The 18,937-nt window shown below is 37.7% G+C and overlaps 3 protein-coding genes, 1 long non-coding RNA gene and 1 other non-coding gene across 10 annotated transcripts; 3 read left to right on the plus strand and 2 right to left on the minus strand.

Annotated features, from left to right (window-relative positions):
• The first annotated feature begins 593 nt into the window (after nt 1-593).
• On the plus strand, nt 594-3,638 carry LOC124346587. Its single transcript, XM_046798389.1, has 6 exons — nt 594-896; nt 987-1,059; nt 1,583-1,777; nt 1,857-2,041; nt 2,106-2,281; nt 2,366-3,638. Exons 3-6 carry the CDS (start codon nt 1,615-1,617, stop codon nt 3,414-3,416), a joined length of 1,575 nt encoding a protein of 524 aa, XP_046654345.1. The 5' UTR covers nt 594-896; nt 987-1,059; nt 1,583-1,614; the 3' UTR covers nt 3,417-3,638.
• A 307-nt stretch (nt 3,639-3,945) lies between these two features.
• LOC124350407 lies at nt 3,946-4,926 on the plus strand. The gene is made up of 4 exons (XR_006920919.1): nt 3,946-4,036; nt 4,483-4,584; nt 4,643-4,771; nt 4,877-4,926. It is a non-coding gene; the product is annotated as an uncharacterized LOC124350407 (long non-coding RNA).
• A 949-nt stretch (nt 4,927-5,875) lies between these two features.
• LOC124345136 lies at nt 5,876-16,210 on the plus strand. Of its 6 annotated transcripts, XM_046798281.1 has the most exons (16): nt 5,876-6,136; nt 6,246-6,434; nt 7,653-7,863; nt 12,820-12,915; nt 12,989-13,368; nt 13,440-13,571; nt 13,636-13,870; nt 13,944-14,101; nt 14,192-14,294; nt 14,379-14,575; nt 14,656-14,811; nt 14,870-14,909; nt 14,980-15,164; nt 15,249-15,416; nt 15,498-15,674; nt 15,751-16,210. In XM_046798281.1, the coding sequence occupies exons 3-16, from the start codon at nt 7,680-7,682 to the stop codon at nt 15,913-15,915; spliced, it is 2,376 nt and encodes a 791-aa protein (XP_046654237.1). In that variant the 5' UTR covers nt 5,876-6,136; nt 6,246-6,434; nt 7,653-7,679; the 3' UTR covers nt 15,916-16,210. The 6 variants fall into 6 exon arrangements, with proteins under 6 accessions (XP_046654237.1, XP_046654235.1, XP_046654238.1 ...); XM_046798279.1 differs by lacking the exons at nt 5,876-6,136; nt 6,246-6,434; nt 7,653-7,863 and adding exons at nt 7,474-7,614; nt 12,489-12,742; XM_046798277.1 differs by lacking the exons at nt 5,876-6,136; nt 6,246-6,434; nt 7,653-7,863 and adding exons at nt 11,087-11,875; nt 11,996-12,742.
• On the minus strand, nt 6,902-6,983 carry Trnas-gcu. The gene has a single exon. It is a non-coding gene; the product is annotated as a tRNA-Ser (tRNA).
• Nucleotides 16,211-16,372: 162 nt separating the features above from the next.
• LOC124332898 (homeobox protein SEBOX-like) lies at nt 16,373-17,296 on the minus strand. The gene is made up of 4 exons (XM_046788927.1): nt 17,284-17,296; nt 17,032-17,210; nt 16,837-16,963; nt 16,373-16,764 (listed from the first exon to the last, which is right to left on the minus strand). The coding sequence occupies exons 1-4, from the start codon at nt 17,294-17,296 to the stop codon at nt 16,373-16,375; spliced, it is 711 nt and encodes a 236-aa protein (XP_046644883.1).
• Between the last annotated feature and the right edge of the window lie 1,641 nt (nt 17,297-18,937).

An 18,937-nucleotide genomic window follows, 5' to 3' on the forward strand; every position in this document is an offset into this window, starting at 1 on the left:
AAGCAGTGTTCTGGCATTTGTTACTATTATTATAATAAAAAACAATGAACCAAAATGGCTTTAAAAAATGGCTTTAAAAAAGTAAGTGTCCCGCCAGCTCTAGAAAGCTCGTGGCTTATTGTAGTTTATTGAACGGACGTTAAATATATCAAACAAAAAAATGATAGAACGATTCGTACTTCGTAGTTTATGTTTTATGTTGAATTTGGATAAAGTCCATACTTTTCAGGAAAAGTCCATAGTTTAGTATGGCCATTGGTGGAGCGTTCTGGTTCTAAAATATGGACTTTGACAGGCAGCGCCATCTGGTGAAGTCCATAGTTTTGCACCGAAGTCCATATTTTAGTAGTCCAAAATGGACTGTCCAAGTCCATAGTTTAGTAACACCCGTTTTGTCATTCTTGATTCAGAAAGAAAAATTCTCAATTTTTAAAGAAAATGAGGTGTCAGTTGTTACAACCTGTGTGTTTAGGTAAAACAATAAACTAGTTTAAACAGCTATAATAAATTAGTCAAACATGTTTTTACAAGCATGGTTGTACAAGGTAACGAGTGTTTACTAAACACATGCGGAATTGGACAATGGCGTTACTATGGTTACAGGCTTACGGCAGCAGTCGACGAAAAAGTTCTAGAAATCGAAGCACGTTGCTAAAGTTTGAAAATTTGTTTAGATACATGTAGAAAAACTGCAAATCTGTAATAATTAGCAATTGTTACTCGTCGTGTTCTGATGCACGTGCACAAACAATATTCGTCGTCACAGAGCATTTTACTTGTTAGGAAATTCGGCAATTCATCATAAGTTCTAACAAATTAATCCCATATATATTGTGTCCTCTGTTTCACTGTTTGCCACCCTGATGTTTTACGGCCATTGCAAATAAATAGCCCAGGTAATGGATTTGTTTTTGTTAAAATTAAAAACTATATTAAATGGTAAAACCACCAACTAATGTTACAACAACTTTTTCATTACTTTGCAGGAGATCTAGAAAAAGGGATTAGGCTCACTCCAACTAGTTAGCTACCTTGGGACGAAGGTCTGGCCTACATATGGTAATATAGTAAAATCTGAAACAGTGTTATTAGTAGTGCTTAGTTTGCTTGTAGTTTCTTTTCATTGGTTAAAGTAAATGCATGGCCATTATAGGGATTAATCTAGCAAAGTTAACATTTGTAACTTGGTCGAAACCTTTTCAATGCTAATTTTATTTTTCACTTAAAACCCCTTCTTTATGATTTGATTTTTTGGTGCCTCTAACAATAAAATTTTGATCGGAGACCTTCTATTACGGAACCAGGAGAAGCGAGCCATATTTACAAACTTAATCGTGTAAGAATTGTAAGACTAAAATGTAGACGAATGTCGTCTTATTTAATTCATGACAGGATACGCTCAAGGGCCACTCAGGGATCCTTGAATATTTAGTCAAGAATATTTTCTCGTGCTTCACCGTGCAACATTTACCGTTCTCCCCATCGACAAAACCGCCCTTAAAAACCTTTAGTGTGTTTCATTACATTCTTAAGCGTTTTCCGTTTTGGATACTAAAAGGGATTTTCATTTCTTTCCACTTAGATCTTCATCTAGTTCGAAACTATTCTGCCAAAATGCCCCAAAAGAAGAGTGCTGGTTCGCTAAAAGCTATCTGCCTAGCTTATATTTCGCGAAATATGGATAAATTTTGTAACGGAACGGAAATTAGTGAACAGGTGGACGACGCGGATGCCATCGGTGTCGGAGAAAACACAACAAATCCCATTCACCAATTGCGTAAGTGGTGATTTATTTAAAATTCACACATTTTATTTCCAGAATTATTCGTCACTGTAATTCACTTCTAAAAATTAAGCCTCAGTTTTGTTGGACGCCCTTACCGAAATTATCACCCAAAGTAAAAAACCTCCAGATGTTACACAAGCCGAAAAGTTTCTTCATCAAATCATAACACCGCGCCTCTCTACTCTGGATTTATCCTTATACTCATTGGGAAGTGATTTCCATTACATTTTTGCACTCGCTTCAGTCAGATGCAAGGTGATAAGTTTTCTGTAAACCAGTTTAAAATTTGTTTAATATTTCAATCTTCGTTGATTTGCAGCACCTGAAAAAATTGTGGGTGGGTCATCGCAGTTTTTGTAACTCTGATTTTTTGGATTTCATTCCGAATTTTTCAAACCTGCAAGTACTAGACATCGACAGTGTGATAAACATCAAATTCACGTTGTCAGGAGATGATTTATTTCATTTTCTCGGAACACATTGCAAAGATTTAAGGTAACAACTAAAAAACCAATAAATACTTAACCTGTAACAAACTATTCATTTTAATTCCCTTATTATTTCATTTTTGTTTTTAAGGGATCTTTCTGCTCCAAACAACCAGGTGTCAGATGCTGGAATTCACGGGCTATGTGTGGTGGGAAACTGCAAACGACTTCGCGTAGTGAATGTGGATCGTAACCCCATAACAAACCGAGGAATTCGAATGGCCCTTGACAATTTACCTTTATTAAAGATCCTGTATCACGAGTCTCTTGTTGAAGGTTTGGCTTCTATAGCAGAAACTGCGTTAGATCAAAAGATACCCAACACCCCCAAACAATACTCGTTGTCGTTGCTCTCTTACGACTGTTTCATGCAGAGATTCTATAGAAGTGGCACTCTTGGGCAGTCGTTGCTCTTGTGTCCTTATATTACGGATTTACATCTAATACTGCCTGGAGGAATTAAGAATGCTGATCTTTTAAGCATCCTTTCACTCAAAACGCTCTATGTCTTAAGTATCCATCTTGACAATGGGTTTTCGAATAGATTCGATGAAAGCGTCACGTTTGACCGAGGCATTCTTCCACTTCTGAAATCCTTTGGTAAATCGTTGACGTTACTCCAAATAGAAGGACGCGTCCTGGACATTGATATTTCGGCAATTATCCGATTTTGTCCCAATCTGCACACTTTGAATCTTAGTAGAAGCCGTGAGTTGCCCCGGGTTGCAAATCTAGAACGGGCACAGGTAAACACGAAAATCCCCGTATTAATGCATCTCAGGAAGTTACGTTTAGACGGCGGTAGTAATGACCAACATTCGCTCGTTTCTCCTGAAAATTTGTTGAAGTTGTTGTCGTCCCCGTCACTCTCTTCTGTTAGCTTAGGTTACTGTAATACTCTAACTGATGCGATTCTGCAAAAGGCTAACGACCTACACTCTTTTCGTAATCTTGAGTTCTTGAGTATTGATCGCTGTACCTCCGTCACAAAACAGGGAATCGATGTCTTCATGCAAGAGAATAATCCCCTCGAGGTAATCGGTTTCTCCCGCTGCGGAAATATTACGGACGAAGATGTGAACAACTGGAAAGCGATGGCGACCGAAATGAATTGGGAGTTCAGATTAAGTGCTGACCCTTAGTTGGATTATTTGTTTATGTTGGGAATAAAAAGCCTTCCTTTACTTTGTACATTTCGTCTCCTAACCCATTCCTTTCGCCCGGATCGAAATGCTCACTTTTCCGCATCATCAGTTGAGGAATGTTGTGAGGTATTCTTAAATAAATTTGCTTTGTTTCATGGGAGCATTTCAATCAGTATCTAATTCTCGTTACATTTTACAAATACAAACAATGGTCAAGTCTAATCTAGACCAAATTTTGTTTTAAATAATTTCCCGGGAATGAATGGGACACAATTCGTAACACGTCCTGATCGCATTTTGTTGGGTCGGTCTTGCCTTTTTTTCCTTTCGAGTGTTCATAAGATTCAATGTAAAAGATTTATTCAGGGGCCACTCAAATAACCTGTTATTTCCTTTCGTGAAAAAATCAGTTTTTCATTTTCATTAATTCAAATAATGCGCCAGAAGGGAAAAACTGACATCTAGCAGCAAACATTTGAACTATGATGGATTGATGTCTCCAGACTCTGCTCAACCAACCAGCCACCAGTGCCACCACCCTCCGCCTCCGCCATTGTTTGGGCTCTGCTGCTAAGTCGAAACATGTTTCAAAAGATTAAAGGCGCTTAATGGCCAAGGTAAATTTGTTTTCAGCGGAAGCTGGAGTTTTCTTTACTATTAATGATTATGCTATTCTTATCAAGATATCATGAATATATTGACTACAGTCCCATCAAAGATCCGTTAAGATCAATTGCTTTGGTAACTTGCCTGTCCATTTAAATCATTCTTGTCCACTCGCATTGGCCCACAATGTGCTTTTTGTGAAAGCAATTTCTCGTAGGGACGTAGGGACTTCAATGTTAATGAAGATAGAGACACGAATTATTTGTAGGATTTATGGTACAATGCTGTGTGGCTAAAGTCATGCTTAAGTCGACCCTTGATAAATTTGTAACAGATGCTAAAGAACTGGTTGAGACCCTGAAATTGGTTTTGTTAATTGAAACAAACCAATTTCATTAGATTGTTGCTGCTGGTTAAGGTATTAGTAAGATTGAAGTAATTGTTTGAATTTTTACAGCCTATCGCTTGTGCCAACAAATCTTTCTGTGAGACTCCACTTGCAAAATATCCCCTGTAGGCCTACTGCTGTACCCATCATCCTACAGTCACAAAGATATTGGTAACAGTATAAAAATTTCAATTCACAGAAGAAATTCATTACTTTTAATAACTCATAGGATGTGGAGTGAGTCATTGTTATTAACACTGCCTTATTTGGATCCATCACAGTCATCAGCGAAGGTGTTTCTGGATTTGGAAAGCCTAAACTCAATATTCAGAATTTTCTTCTGGGGTGACAACAATAGGTAAAACATACAACATCTGAAGTCTGAATGTGGGATTTACAGCTTGCTGGCAGATGGCCACTCTTAAGTTAAGAAGAGAGAATTAAGTTTTTATCTGTGTATAAGCTTACACCTTGGGAAGCTGTTCATCGTCCGAGCGATCCCTCTTCCCAAATGGAATATCTCAGTCACGCAGTCACCGTTTTGCGGATTAATTTCATCAATCCTCGATCACTGGCACAGTTTGATCTTTTTGACCACAAAAAAGTCGCCGTTAATTTTCCCCGCTTGTAGTTAGTAAGGTCAGTAGTAAGGTCCCCGTTGCTTGCTATTGTTCATTTAGAGGCCTGTTATACTCTTACTGATGCGATTCTGCAAAAGGCCAACGACCTACACTCTTTTCGTAATCTTAAGCGCTTGAAAATCATTGGGTGTTGCTATGTCACTAAAAAGGGAATCGATGTGTTGATGCAAGAGAATAATCCTCTTCAGAAAATCGTTTTGTTAATCTGCACAAAGATTGCGAAGGAAGATATGAACAACTGGATAGCGATGGGTATCGAAAAGAATTGGCAGTTCGAATCGAATAACCCTTAATGGTTGGTTAATTTGTTTATGTTGGGCAATACAAACTGCTTTCCTTTGTAAATTTTGAGTACTAACCCGTTCCTTCCGCCCGGATCGCATTATTTATGCTATTTTTTCCGCATCATCAGTTGAGGTTTTCTTAAATCATTTTTGCAGCCTAGCAGCCGCAGCCGGGGAGTTTGTTGTTTGATGGGAACACTTTAATCAGTGGCAAATTTACTCGTTACTTTTGAGCCATACCTGTCATTTTATTTCGAGAAAAAATAAAAATAGAAATTTATCAGAATTTATATTGTCAGTTTTGTAATGCAAAATTATGTAATCGATTGGACTTTTTGGCGCCATCATCGTCTGTTACGGTAACAATAACAAAGCAGACGTCACTTGACTGAAATGAGATACAGTAAAAATACTTATATTCGTAGTTTAGGATTGCCTACCAAAAGTAAAAAGAATAAGAATAACGTACGTGGATACATATTTTAGTTATTATTTTAAGGTATTAACATAATATTAGTCACTTCTTTTTTTTGCTAGATGAGAATTTTAGATTTTAGCAGGTCACGTGCGGTCACTGCCTTTCATAAAATTTACCGAACATTCAAGAATAGTTAGAAGCAACAAATTGGTTAAAATGTGTGAAATCTGTTGCACAGTTTGTTGATGGTTGATGGATCATGAAGTTTGAAGTTAACTGCCTCATATGGTACTAGCAGTGCAAGACTGCCACAGAAGAAAGCTTGTGTCTTTATCGTTATTCTTCTCAACCAACAACTTTAGAAGACATGATCAAATGAGGTACACACTTTTGCTTAATTTCATTTGTTCAACTATTCTCTCCCCCCCCCCCTAAGTGTTCTAAATGATGTATAGTGATACAGTTACCTTTTTTGTATTTATTTTTCAGCTCAGTAATCTTGCAAGTCTTGTGAAAAATGACATAGGCTCTCCTCCCTGCTAGGTAGATCCAGCAGAAATAAACAGATCCACCAGATCTTTTTGCAAATGTGTAGCTGGGGAAAAATACCACTCTTCATCCCCACCATGGAAAACTATTTCCGGCACCAAACTTAACCAGCACTATTAGAGCTTCAAGGTAAGAACATTTTGATTGTTGTAGAATTAAGTATTAGGTTAAATTGCTCATATCATACTTAAAATTTTGCATATGCTGAATCGTAAACATTTTGAAAATGTCTAAAAACGTTCACTTCTTTTATGGCAACCTGAAATTAAGATCTGATCGTGATCGTTAAAAATGTTTTGTTACGTTTTCTGGCAGGGCAGACTAATTATCTCGTCGAGTTTGCTATGTTTTATTTGGCGTAACATAGACTGTCATATCCTTTTCTTTTTTTCGATACATTTGACATCCACCAGATTATTACTACTCAGCAATAGCTCGGCACAGTCGACGAAGGGGGGCACGGTCGTTTTGGTCGGGTCTTTTGACATAAAGTAACGTGCAATACTTACGCTATTTTTTCCTTTTTATACAATAGTGAGAGGGGTCAATTGCATTAAGATAGAAATACAAAAAGATAAAATATGATGTTGTATTATCGACGTGGATGAGATTCGAACTCATGCGTGCAGAGCACAACAGATTAGCAGTCTGTCGCCTTAACCACTCGGCCACCACGTCTGGGAACCATAAAATTTATTAGATTTCTGATCCATTCGAGTAATAGCTCCTTGTTTTGAAGTTATTTGTGACGGGTACGTTGTCAAACCCTAGACATCCGCATGCGTTTGTTGACCGGAATTGCGCTTTTGTTTTTGATTGCATGATTGGGTTTCATTTTTTGTTATTTTTCATATCAAACACATTTTGTTCTCAAATTCTTTTTGGTTTTTGCTGGGCGATAAAATATCTCGAGCGTTTTCACTAGTAAGAAATATGAGCCAAGATATCTTGTTCCATCCAAGTCGATCGAAAGATTAGAAAAGTAAATAAAATGCAGACGCTTGCCATGAAATGGAAGCTACTATAGCGACGGGATATTATTTACGTTTGAATCGCTAGGCTACATTTACCCTTTTGGCAAGCTCAAATTCCTGTAATTCAATTCCTACTCGTTTCTGATAAGAATTAGCTTGGTAGACAGATGCTGCTATCTGTAGCTGCACGAGTACTAGGAAATCAGCTTTCAATGCAAAAGTGTGGGCTACAGATTGTCGTCAGTTTGACAAGGACAGTGTAACATTCTAATTTGCTTTCTGGCGAGATGGAATTGTACCTACTTTAGTCAATTGTTACTTGACAAGTTGTTGAAGTGATAAATCATGGGATGGTATTTTGAGATGATTTTAGTGATCCTTGTGATCAGCTGCACCAGTAATGTTTGGGCGAATTCGGAATGCAGCGGAGTGTCTGCATCTGCGGGAGCGCCTCGAAAAATTAGAGACGGTCGTACGAGGTTTAATTTCCATCGTCGCAAATAAGAAAACAGAAGAAGAATTGACTGAAATTCTGGCACTGTCTGCTTCGCTTGATTCGTTCAAGAACTCGACTGTCCGACCCGGTAAACGAGCTTAAGCTTCTATTTAGTTAGTATTCATATAGTAACCCTAGGCACTTTGAATTTTATTATAATAATAGTTGAAGCCGATCAGAAACAAAACCAAAATGCAATGCTCCAATTAAGGGGAGCAGTCAAATGTTCCTTGGCCAATCAACTAGACATCAATCGATCGGGTATTTCCTATTTCCTCGTAGTGTTCTAATTTAATTTTACATGGCGACAGAGATCGCGATAAGTCTTATTGTTTTCACAGAAAATGATGGAATAAATCCGTCTGGGAAAATCGAAGCTACGTTAGGCGAGAACAACTTGCTTCAAATCGAGTGGACCCCACGTTCAATTGATTGCATCAAATTCAGTTCTGGCGTTTGGATTCGGGTTTACGATTCGAGCCAGAAGCAGCCGTCCACCGGCGAAAATTATTTGGCTATTCCCCAGAAATGTTTGAAACGGCGGGCAAACGCCTCATTCTCCATCGCCCTTCCCTCGTCTGCGTCGAAATTCAGCGGGAAAACTTGCCATTTCGAACTAAATGATGTTCTCATTCAGTGTCGGGTTTACACAATCGAAGTTGTGCCAAATTATCAATCGCTCAAAGGAAAAACAATATTTACCGAAATCGTTATCCCACCTGCAGTTAAGTAAAAAAGATGATTTTAATATTTCAGCAACTAAATTAGTAATTAAATTGTTTGTTAGTTTTTCTTGCAGAACGATAACTCGGCAAAAAGCTTGGAATCGTTAATAAGTGTTGGATCCAATTCTAGCTTATTTACTCTAAAATGGAAAGATAATTCTGGGTGTACACATCAGCTGACTTCGCTTTATTTAAAGATATTTCCAGTAGCCTAGAATTTGAATCTTCTTTTCTTTTCTGTATTATTAATTTGGTTCCTAAAACAGGACGGTATAGAGAACTTTGGAAATGCAACAATGTCCCTTCGGATTCCACGAAATTGCCTCAAAGAGGAAACCAACATTTTCTCCTTGTCACTTCCTGAAAATCAAACTTGTCCTGTTGTATGGGTGCCGTTGGATCCATGCCGAAAATACAAAATCGAAATTAGATCAGAGTACTCCAACACCTGGACCAGAGCACCGTCTCTATGGGAGACTTTCACGGAAGAACGAGGTACAAACGTTATTAGTAGATTGCACACATTAAACTCTTCGTTCGTAAAATTTGTTCGATATGTTCTAGTATTCACCCAAATGAATCCAAGCCACAATTCATATGATTGCTCAAGCGGTCAATTGAACTGCGATAACATATGCCAACCATATGATTGGATTTGCGATGGATCTCGTGACTGTGACGCGGTAAATGATGAACAGCATTGTCACGTGAATGAAGTATGCCTACAGTTATTTAAAACATATATTTAGTATATTTGATTTTAAAATATTGATTTGTTGTGTTTCCCCTGAGCACATTTATTGTGATGTAGAATTGTGAATTCCGATGTAGCCGAGGCCGGCAGTGCATCCCCTCTTCCTTGGTGTGCAATAGAGAGTACGATTGTTTTGACGGTTCCGATGAAAATTACTGTGGTACATCTTTTATTTCGTATAATTATTATTTTACCGCAATTTTTTCTAAGAGAAACTGTTTTGAGAAACTGCAGATTATCCAATTGATCAGCGAGAGAATTGTAATCAGCTGACAAACTATTCTGGGCATTTGAATTCGAAAATGATAACGTGCAATCCAGTTCAGCTGCAGCTTGCCTCAAAAAAATTTGTTTTGATATCGGTGCCATCCAATCACACAATTTGGCTCAGTTTTAATAGCTATAGAAACTATAGAAACCAAACGTTAAAGGTACGATATTTTGGGACAATTAATTTAAATGTTCAAGTAAAAACTCATCTTTTATCTACGGCGGAAGCCATCCATTAAGAAATTTTTTTGCACAGATTTATGACGGGCCTTACTGGACGAGTCCTCTACTTTTGTCTCATAATAAAGGATCTACAAAACCTCTGTCTATGCGGTCATCCTCTAACAGTTTATACATAGAGTTCCCAGAAATGTATTGTCGCAGGAAGTTTGTGATTGATATCGATTATACGAGCGTAAGTATGGCGATAAATAGTTAATGTACACCATCTCAATGTTTCAAACTTGTATTGCCCTGCTTAGATGGATATGGTGCCCATGAAGCTGGAGCCGTTCTTTCCAGGTTTAAGCGGGTTTCCTTTTCATTACTTTCTTTGTTTTTACTTATATATGCTGACTTATTCATTGGTAGGATGCGGAGGCTACGTCTACGAGAAAGGTGTCGTTTTCTCGCCAAATAATCTTTCGGTTAACGACAGCAAAACCGAATGTGTCTGGTTTGTGGAGGCTGAACAAGGTGAAACTGGAATTATTTTAAAAAGAAATCGCATGGCAAACGTCACTGCTGGTAACGATGATCAAGATCAACCCATCATGACAGTGAGCATTCTTTTCTAATTTTGTTTATCAAGTATAAAAGCTACATTTTCACATCTCTCATTTTTGCACAAACCATACGCTGATAAAAGGTATACGACGGTTGGAACTCGACAGGGCAAGTGCTGTACGACGTTTCATCTAACCCACAGACAAGTGAAATCCTGTATTCCATCAGTCGTAAAATGATGATCAGGTTTCCACGACCGACGGAAGTGTCCAACAGCACAGCCCGCTGGAGTGTTGCTACTGTAAGAATGACTAGAAAGATGTGCACAACAGCACAAATCTGATAAAAAATTTAATACTTCAGTTTGAGACTAATTTTAATTGTACTTCATTGACGTCATATAAATATAGATGAAGGTGCGCAAGGAGATAATTGTGGGATCGTCAGGAACAATTGAAAGTCCCAACTATCCAGCGGCTTATCCCAATTCGTACGATTACCGCTGGAATATCGTCACTTCACCGGGCACGAAAATTCGACTTCTATTTGCCTTTTTTAAAACTCAAGAGAAATTCGACTCTGTCTTGGTGCGTGAGCTATCCTGTATTTTCTATAATGAAACAAATTTAACAATTAGGAGGATGTCACCGTTTAATTAGGTGTACGACGGGTCTGCAGTAAATTCCCAGCTGCTTCTGGAGAAATCCGGATTGGCCAAAACACCTTTCACCATCATCTCCTCATCGAATGAATTACTCGTCAGATTTACATCGGACGACGATGACACAACTTTTCCGGGATTTCTGGCTTTGTTCTCGACCGTTTAAATCGGTTTAAATGGTTTGTTTTTATTTTTTAATATAGGGGTTGGAGACTCAATGTTAATGGGGTCATTTAATATGTTATTTTTAGCGCTTGATATTCATCTTGATATCGGTTCGTACCTGAGAGTTTTTTGCATTATTTGCCCGCTTGAAAAAATTAAATTCCGTGTGATGATTAATTATTCCAAATGTTTTTTCTTTCTTACAGATTGTAATTTCATTTTTTTTAAATATTATATTTTATTATATTTTATTGACTTAAAAATTAAAATACAACCGATTCGATTCGAGCGAATAATCGATAGAACTTTTTGGCGCCATTATCGTTGCTTGTCAGTAACGAGTTTGCAAAGCAGACGACAGCAGAACAAGATGGAAATGGAATTTTTTGAAAACAGCTAGTTAACTAGTTTGCTATTAAGATTTAGGAGTAGAAATTAGGAACTTAACAGCTGCCTACGACAAGAATAAGAATAACGTTCGACGCATACACATTTTAGCAATTTCAAGGTTAATAACATGTAATTTGTCACTTGTTATAAGAATTTTAGCGTTAGGTCACGTGCTCTACGACCACTTTATCGTAAAATTCACTGAACATTCAAGAAATTGTAAGTAACAAAATAGTTGGAATCAACAAACTGGTTAAAATCTGAAGCACAGATATTTGCTGATTGAAGTAGTTTGAAGTTAACCTTCTCATCGGGTACCAGCAGTGCAAAACTGCCACAGCAGCAAGCTTGTGTCTTTATCGGTCTTCTCAGCCAAGGACCAACATTAGAAGACAGATGATCAACTGAGGTATCCACTTTTGTTTCATTTAGTTTGTTTCGCTACCTCGTGTTTTATTTCTAGATAGAGACCATCCCCTTAGAATGATATATTAAAGTTTTATTTTTATTGTTTTTACTGCTTATCCAGGACTTGCATGTCCCAGCAGAATCACCCATAGTAAAAATAAGCTCACGTTTTTGTTTTTTCTCATAGCAAACACATGCTACACTCGATTTGATTTCGAATTCTTTTTCTGATTTTTTCTAGGCGTTAAAATATCTCGTACGTGTTTATTATTAGAAATATGAGCCAATGTAAATATCGTGTTCCTGACAAAGTCAATCGACAGACGAGACAAATAAACAAATGCAGATTTTAGCTATGAAACGGGAGGGATATCATTTAAGCTTGAACCGCTTATTATGAAAAATAGCTAGGCTGCAGGCTGTAATTCAATTCCTACGCATTTCTGATAAGAATTAGCTATGACAGTTTTTTTGCTGGTGTCTGTAGCTGCGCGTGTAATAAAATCAGTTGCATATAAAATGTACGCTACAGTTTGTCATCGGTTGAAAAGTTGCAGTGCTTTCCTGGTGGCGTACTGACGTGTTGAAATACCTCCTCCAGTAAAGTGTTGGAAGTGATTAATCATGGGATGGTATTTTGAGATTATTTTAGGGATCCTTGTGATCAGCTGCACCAGTAATGTATGGGCGAATTCGGAATGCAACCCAGCGGAGTGCCGGCATCTGCGGGAGCGCCTCGAAAAATTAGAGACGGTCGTACGAGGATTAATTTCCATCGTCGCAAATAAGAAAACAGAAGAAGAATTGACTGAAATTCTGGCACTGTCTGCTTCGCTTGATTCTTCCAAGAACTCGACTGTCCGATCCGGTAAACGAGCTTAATTTTTCTATTTAATTAGTATATTCATGTAGTAACACTTGGCTCTTTGATTTTAATTACGAAAGTTGAAGCTGATCTGAAACAAAACCAAAATGCAATACTCTATTTGAGGGGAGCAGTCAAATGTTCTTTGGCCACCTTGTTGGACATCAATCATGCAGGTATTTTTCTTGTAGTTTTATTTTACATGATGAAAGAGATCGCGATTAGTATTGTTTGTTTTTTTTAATTTAGAAAATAATTACATAAATCCTTCTGGGAAAATTGAAGCTACGTTAGACGAGAACAACTCACTCCAAATCGAGTGGACCCCACTTTCAGTTGATTGTATTAAATTCAGTTCTGGATTTTGGATTCGGGTTTACGATTCTAGCCCGAAGCAGCCGTCCACCGGTGAAAATTACTTGGCCATTCCCCAGAAATGTTTGAAAAGATTCAACGCCACATTCTCCATCGTCCTTTCCTCGTCTGCGTCGAAATTCAGCGGGAAAACTTGCCATTTCGAACTGAAAGAAGTTCTTGTTCAATGTCACATGTACACAATCGAGGTTGTGCCAAATTATCAATCGTTCAAAGGCAAACCATTATTTGCAGAAATCGTTGTCCCACCTGCAGTTGAGTATAAAAGATAATTGATAATTTTCAACGTTTAAAATAACATTTCAATTGCTTTTTTTTCTCGTAGAACGATAACTCAACAATAAGCATGGAATCGTTATTAAGTTTTGAAGCAGATTCCACTTCCTTGACTTTAAAATGGAAGGACAATTCTGAATGTGCACCAGAACTGACTGCGCTTCATCTAGAGATATTTCCAGTAGAATTTGATCTTTACATTTGCTTATGTACGTAATTTTACAAATTTTTTTATTTAAAAATAGGAAGGCGAGGAGAGCGCTGAAAATACCAGCGTGTTCCGTCAGATCCGCAGTTTTTATCACGGGGAGGCAGAGGAAACCAACATATTCTCACTGTTTTTTTCTAAGATTGATATGTATCCTCGTCGATTTGTGCCGTTGGACCCATGCCGAAGTTACCAAATTCAAATTACATCTGAGTACTACGACACCTGGACAAAAGCACCAACTGTATGGGAGATTTTCACAGTGGACCGAGGTTATCGAAATCACAATTTAATATAGTAATTTAAACCAACTTTAAACACTACTATATTTTGCGTTTTTTATAGAATTCACGCAAATCAATCCGGCTGTTGAAAATAATCAACATGATTGCCCAAGCGATCATTTTTACTGTGATGACGAATGCCAGCCATCTCGTTGGATTTGCGATGGAATCCAACATTGCGAATATGTTGGAGATGATGAACTGTATTGTAATACGGAGGTAAGTCGGTGACATCTTTTTGACATCTGATTTACAAGTTAATGATGTTGTACACTACCACTTGATCAATTTTAATATATTGAATGATAGTGTCGAAATGGATTCCGATGTGGTCGACAGTGCATCCCCTCTGCCTTAGTGTGCGACGGAGAGTACGATTGCATTGACCGTTCGGATGAGAATGACTCTTGCGGTAATATACGTACACACTCGTATTATTTTTTAAATCTAAACTTTAATTTTATCCTGATAATAAAATAGTTTTCTGAAATTGTAGATTATCGCAGTCATCAGCATGAGAGATGTAGCCAAATGACAACCTCTTCCGGGCATTTAAATTCGCAAATGATTATGTGCCATAGGGATAATGTCCATCTCGTCTTCAAAAAAGTTGTATCGATATCGGTGAAGAAAAACCACACAATTTGGCTCAGTTTTAAAAGATACGTTAATCTTAGGAACCAGTCGTTAAAGGTATGTCATTTTGGGATAAATGGTTCAACTAAAATACCTTCGTTTGAAATCAATCCTTAAGAATGTATTTTTTTTTACAGATTTATGATGGACCTTACTTGACGAGTCCTCTTCTTTTGTCTCATAACGGAACTACGAAACCTCTGTCTATGCGATCATCTTCCAACAAGTTGTACATAGAGTTCACGGCTACGCATTGCCATAGAAACTTCATGATTGACATAGATTATACAAGTGTAAGCGTTGTAACAAATTTATAATCGTCCAATTTCATCAAATATCTTCGTTTTTCAGATGGACATGATGTCCATGAAACTGGACCCGTTCGTTCCAGGTACAGTTGTTTAAGTTAAAATTTTTATTCTTTCGTTTTTCCATCAATTTGTTTACTTTGTCAATGGTAGGATGTGGAGGCTACGTCTATGACATAGGTGTCGTTTCATCGCCAACTAGTCTTTCTGACATCAACAACTTAACCGAATGTATCTGGTTTGTGGAAGCCGATCAAAGCGATAAAGGAATCTTTTTGAAAAGAAATCGCAGCACGAATATCACAACTAGTGATGGACAAGAACAACTCATCATGACAGTGAGTATCCTTTTCTGAATGTGTTCATCAATTTGAAGACTACATTATTTTAATCATCTCCTATTTTTGCGCAACCCGTAAAAGGTATACGACGGTTGGAACTCGACAGGGCAGGTGTTGTACGACGGAAAAGTTTCATCTAGCCATTCGACTAGTGAAATCTTGTATTCGATTAGCCACAAAGTGATGATCAAATTTACGCGGCCGACATCATACACTTCAGCGAATACAGCCCACTGGGATGTCGCCACCGTAAGAAAACATCACACATCTCTAAATCTATTTATCGTTCAATATTCTATTCATACCTTGTCAATCACTGATAAATTTTAGATATCAATGGGCAAGGAGGAAGTTATGGGGACAACTGGGAAAATTGAAAGTCCAAACTATCCAGCGGCTTATCCAAATTCGTACGATTACCGCTGGAATATCATCACTTCACCGGGAACAAAAATTCAACTTCTATTTGCCTTTTTTAAAACTCAAGAGATGTTCGACTTTGTCCTGGTGCGCGAGCTACGTTTCTTTCTAAAAATTTTAAACTTGAAAAATTTATGATTGTCTCGTCATATTATTTGTGTAGGTGTACGACGGGTCTACAGTGAATTCACGGCTGCTTCTCGAGAAATCCGGATATGAATCGATGCCTTTCACCATCACCTCCTCGTCGAATGAATTACTCGTCAGATTTACATCGGACGATGACGTCACATTCCCAGGATTTCTGGCGGTGCACTCAGCAGTTTAAATAATTTTAGTTTATTCCGGGGGGAGTCAGTGGGGGAGGACTTAATTTTAATAGAATCTTAAAAAAAAAAAACGGGAAATTTGAATCGTTTAGTATTAATTTTGATGTCGGTTCATTTTCGAGACGGTAGACTTTTTTTTTTTTTTGCCGAGGCCACTTGAAAAATGAACTATTCGATTAAATATGGCAATGAGTCTTTTCTTGTAATAAATAGAAAAAAAAATCAATTCGATCGGGAATGTATAGTATACATTATCTGTCTAGTAAATTTGATGAAAAACAAAGGCAAAACCGACCACCCCTTGGCATTCATTTGTGTCCTGTGTACGCTACTATTTGTTAGCCGTTTAATAGGTAGCGTGTGATTCACCATCATTTTAAAACAAGGTAAAATGATTTTTAAGATATTTATCGTGATTTATTCGACTGTCTGTCAATCATGCGTCAAATATCAAATTTACATGCAGGACTGATAATAATACGGATTTGTTGTTTCAGGTGAATAGTAACTGTAAGACGAAGAAAACGGATCAGGAACAGTGTTGGAATAAAAAGTCGAATTTGTCAAAGAAGTTGGATAGAAAGGAGGAGAGTATTCCCAGTTTTTCCAGTAGTAGGAGGAATAGTCTTGTTGCTGAGGTTGCTGATGCGTTCCATCCGAATTATTGTAGTTGGACTGGGGACTAACGACGTCTTGTGGACAGCTGGAAGGAAGCCATTCGGATTGAAGTGGAGAGGACGATGATGATCCGGACGTCGAGTAGTTGATTGGTTCCACGGGGGCTGGAACTACCGGTGGATGAGAATAGAATCCAGGAGTTGGAAGGACTTGAGTGGAGTCGTAAGTATCTGCAAATTTAAAACAAAAGACGAAAGTTAAATCAATCCCATAATTCTTTTTAATTCAATAGAAACTTATACCTTGTTGACGTTGACGATAAACGTAAGGCGGTGATCGACGATGTTGGCGATTTGTTTCGCGAGTTGAAGTTGCGGCTCGTGATGATCCAAGTTGGCGGGCTCGTCGACGGCGATTCTGAAACCACCACTAATACAATCAAGAAGAAAAATTAATTTCAGGTAACTGAATTAAAAAGTAAAATGAAAATGCCATACCATAATTGATTTCTCAGAGACGCCAATCAACTGGGCGATGTGGCGACGACCTTCTCGATTGGGAAATGGATCTCTGGTGAACTCTGCTTCCAGTAGCTCCAGTTGGACCTCGTCGTAAAAGTGGCGCTGACGTCCTGATCCGGAAGAAGATTTTGAAGTAGAAACAACTGGATAACAATCTGCAAGTAAAATAAAGTTAGATTAAATCATGTTATTACGTATCAAGAATAAGATAAGACAAAGTATAATTACCATAAGTATACATAGTTAAGTTAATGGTAACTCGTTTAGCACTTCAATATTAAATCGTAACTCAGAACTAGGAACAGACACGAACAGAAAACTGACCTTTAAAAAAAGATGTGGAGTGAACAAAGTCCAAAGACAGAATGCGAAATTTCCACCATTTCGATTTCTTTTTTATTGAGGAAACATTTTTTTAGACAGTTTGACCTCCTTCCCTATTGGTCGATCGAGTAGAAAATCCTGGCGAACACTTCCTGCCGCCACATCCGCGCGTGGCAGGATTATCCTTTTCTTTCAAACTGTGGCGGCGGAGGATTAGGGGATTATGACTTGGGTTATGTAATGGTGCGGAGTGGCGATATGTTTGACGAGATTATCGATTTCTTGATCGGGATAATCTATCGTGGATTATCCTGTCGGAATCCCCCAAACATTTGTTGCCAAAACCTCCCAGTCCATGTGAGCTGCGATTGCCAAACGGCTCCTCTTCCCTTGTAAATGGACGTCATCTAAATTATTTTTTGAAGTCAATTTTATTCGATCGTCGATCATGTTTTATTTTGGGATAAATTGCGCAATGGTTCTTCTTTTACGATATTTATTTCAAAATTTCATGACCGATTTGGCCCAGTTTTTTAAATCTATTTAACTTTGGATCGGAACTTTTCCAAATCCTTTTTTTTAAATAATTTCCTATTCCTAATTTATCACTGTATCACTAACCTAATAACACATTAGTCGAGGGTTTTATTTACTTTAATTTTATCTTTCTTAGGTATTCAAAACCATCTGTAAAAATGATAAATTAGTTAAGGCGCTTCCGTTAATTATCTACCAGGCTTCTGCTTAATAGTGAATCCGCAAGACTACTCGAGTTGCCTTGTATTGAAATAAGAATTTCCGATGAAGAATATTGGTCAATCACCGCCATGTTTAAACATTTGTATTTCTCTTCCAGTTGTTTTCTTACTCTAGCGGAATCTCCTTCCTGTAGAGCGATTTAAATCCATTATTAATCCGTTGAAGCTGATCCGGGCGGAAGTACTCAATCGTCATTGCTGTCCAGGATCAGCAGCTTATTGAAGGATTCAGGTACTTGAGCTTACGCAATTTTTTCTTTTCTTTGCCGGTGTCAGTTAATCTAAAATGTCATGGCATCTCGATGTTGAACTTCTCAAACGGCCCAACATTTAAATAGGATTGTTGACGACACGAAATAATTAATAAATCTTTGATTACATTTTTCTCACGGCGTCTTGGCATTCTGGTGGTTGTTACAAAACATTATGTTACGTTATCGACGATTAGATTTATACATAAGTTTTGATTAAACGATTGTTTTATCATTTCTAACAGACTCTTCCCCTTAAGATTGAAGTAGTTAAGAGTGACAGTTGCAAGACCAACACCGCAACGGATTTCGATGACCGATGAGAGATGGGGCTTCGATGGTAAAAACACTTTGATTGTTTTAGAATTAAGAATGAAGTTAGGTTAAATACGATGTTGTTCAAATCACATTAAAAATGTTATGGCTGAATCACAATTATTTCGAAAATGTTTATTACTGTTCCGCTGCTTTTACGATGTCAATTTTTATAGAAATCGCAACCCGAAATAATTAAGGTCTGATCGTGAGCATCAAATATGATTTGTTAGC

The sequence above is a fragment of the Daphnia pulicaria genome, chromosome 1 (assembly GCF_021234035.1).
Source record: "Daphnia pulicaria isolate SC F1-1A chromosome 1, SC_F0-13Bv2, whole genome shotgun sequence".
Classification (NCBI taxonomy): domain Eukaryota; kingdom Metazoa; phylum Arthropoda; class Branchiopoda; order Diplostraca; family Daphniidae; genus Daphnia; species Daphnia pulicaria.

Coding starts and splice junctions, on each gene's coding strand:
- LOC124332898 (XM_046788927.1), bottom strand. Junction 16,964..17,031: donor TCTCTGAGAAATCAATTATG/GTATGGCATTTT, acceptor TGATTGTATTAG/TGGTGGTTTCAGAATCGCCG. Junction 16,765..16,836: donor TTATCGTCAACGTCAACAAG/GTATAAGTTTCT, acceptor TTAAATTTGCAG/ATACTTACGACTCCACTCAA.
- LOC124345136 (XM_046798279.1), top strand. CDS start 12,499: ATGGGATGGTATTTTGAGATTATTTTAGGGATCCTTGTGATCAGCTGC. Junction 13,572..13,635: donor TTCATCTAGAGATATTTCCA/GTAGAATTTGAT, acceptor ATTTAAAAATAG/GAAGGCGAGGAGAGCGCTGA. Junction 14,910..14,979: donor ACTGGACCCGTTCGTTCCAG/GTACAGTTGTTT, acceptor TGTCAATGGTAG/GATGTGGAGGCTACGTCTAT.
- LOC124346587 (XM_046798389.1), top strand. CDS start 1,615: ATGCCCCAAAAGAAGAGTGCTGGTTCGCTAAAAGCTATCTGCCTAGCT. Junction 1,778..1,856: donor AAATCCCATTCACCAATTGC/GTAAGTGGTGAT, acceptor CTAAAAATTAAG/CCTCAGTTTTGTTGGACGCC. Junction 2,042..2,105: donor TCGCTTCAGTCAGATGCAAG/GTGATAAGTTTT, acceptor GTTGATTTGCAG/CACCTGAAAAAATTGTGGGT.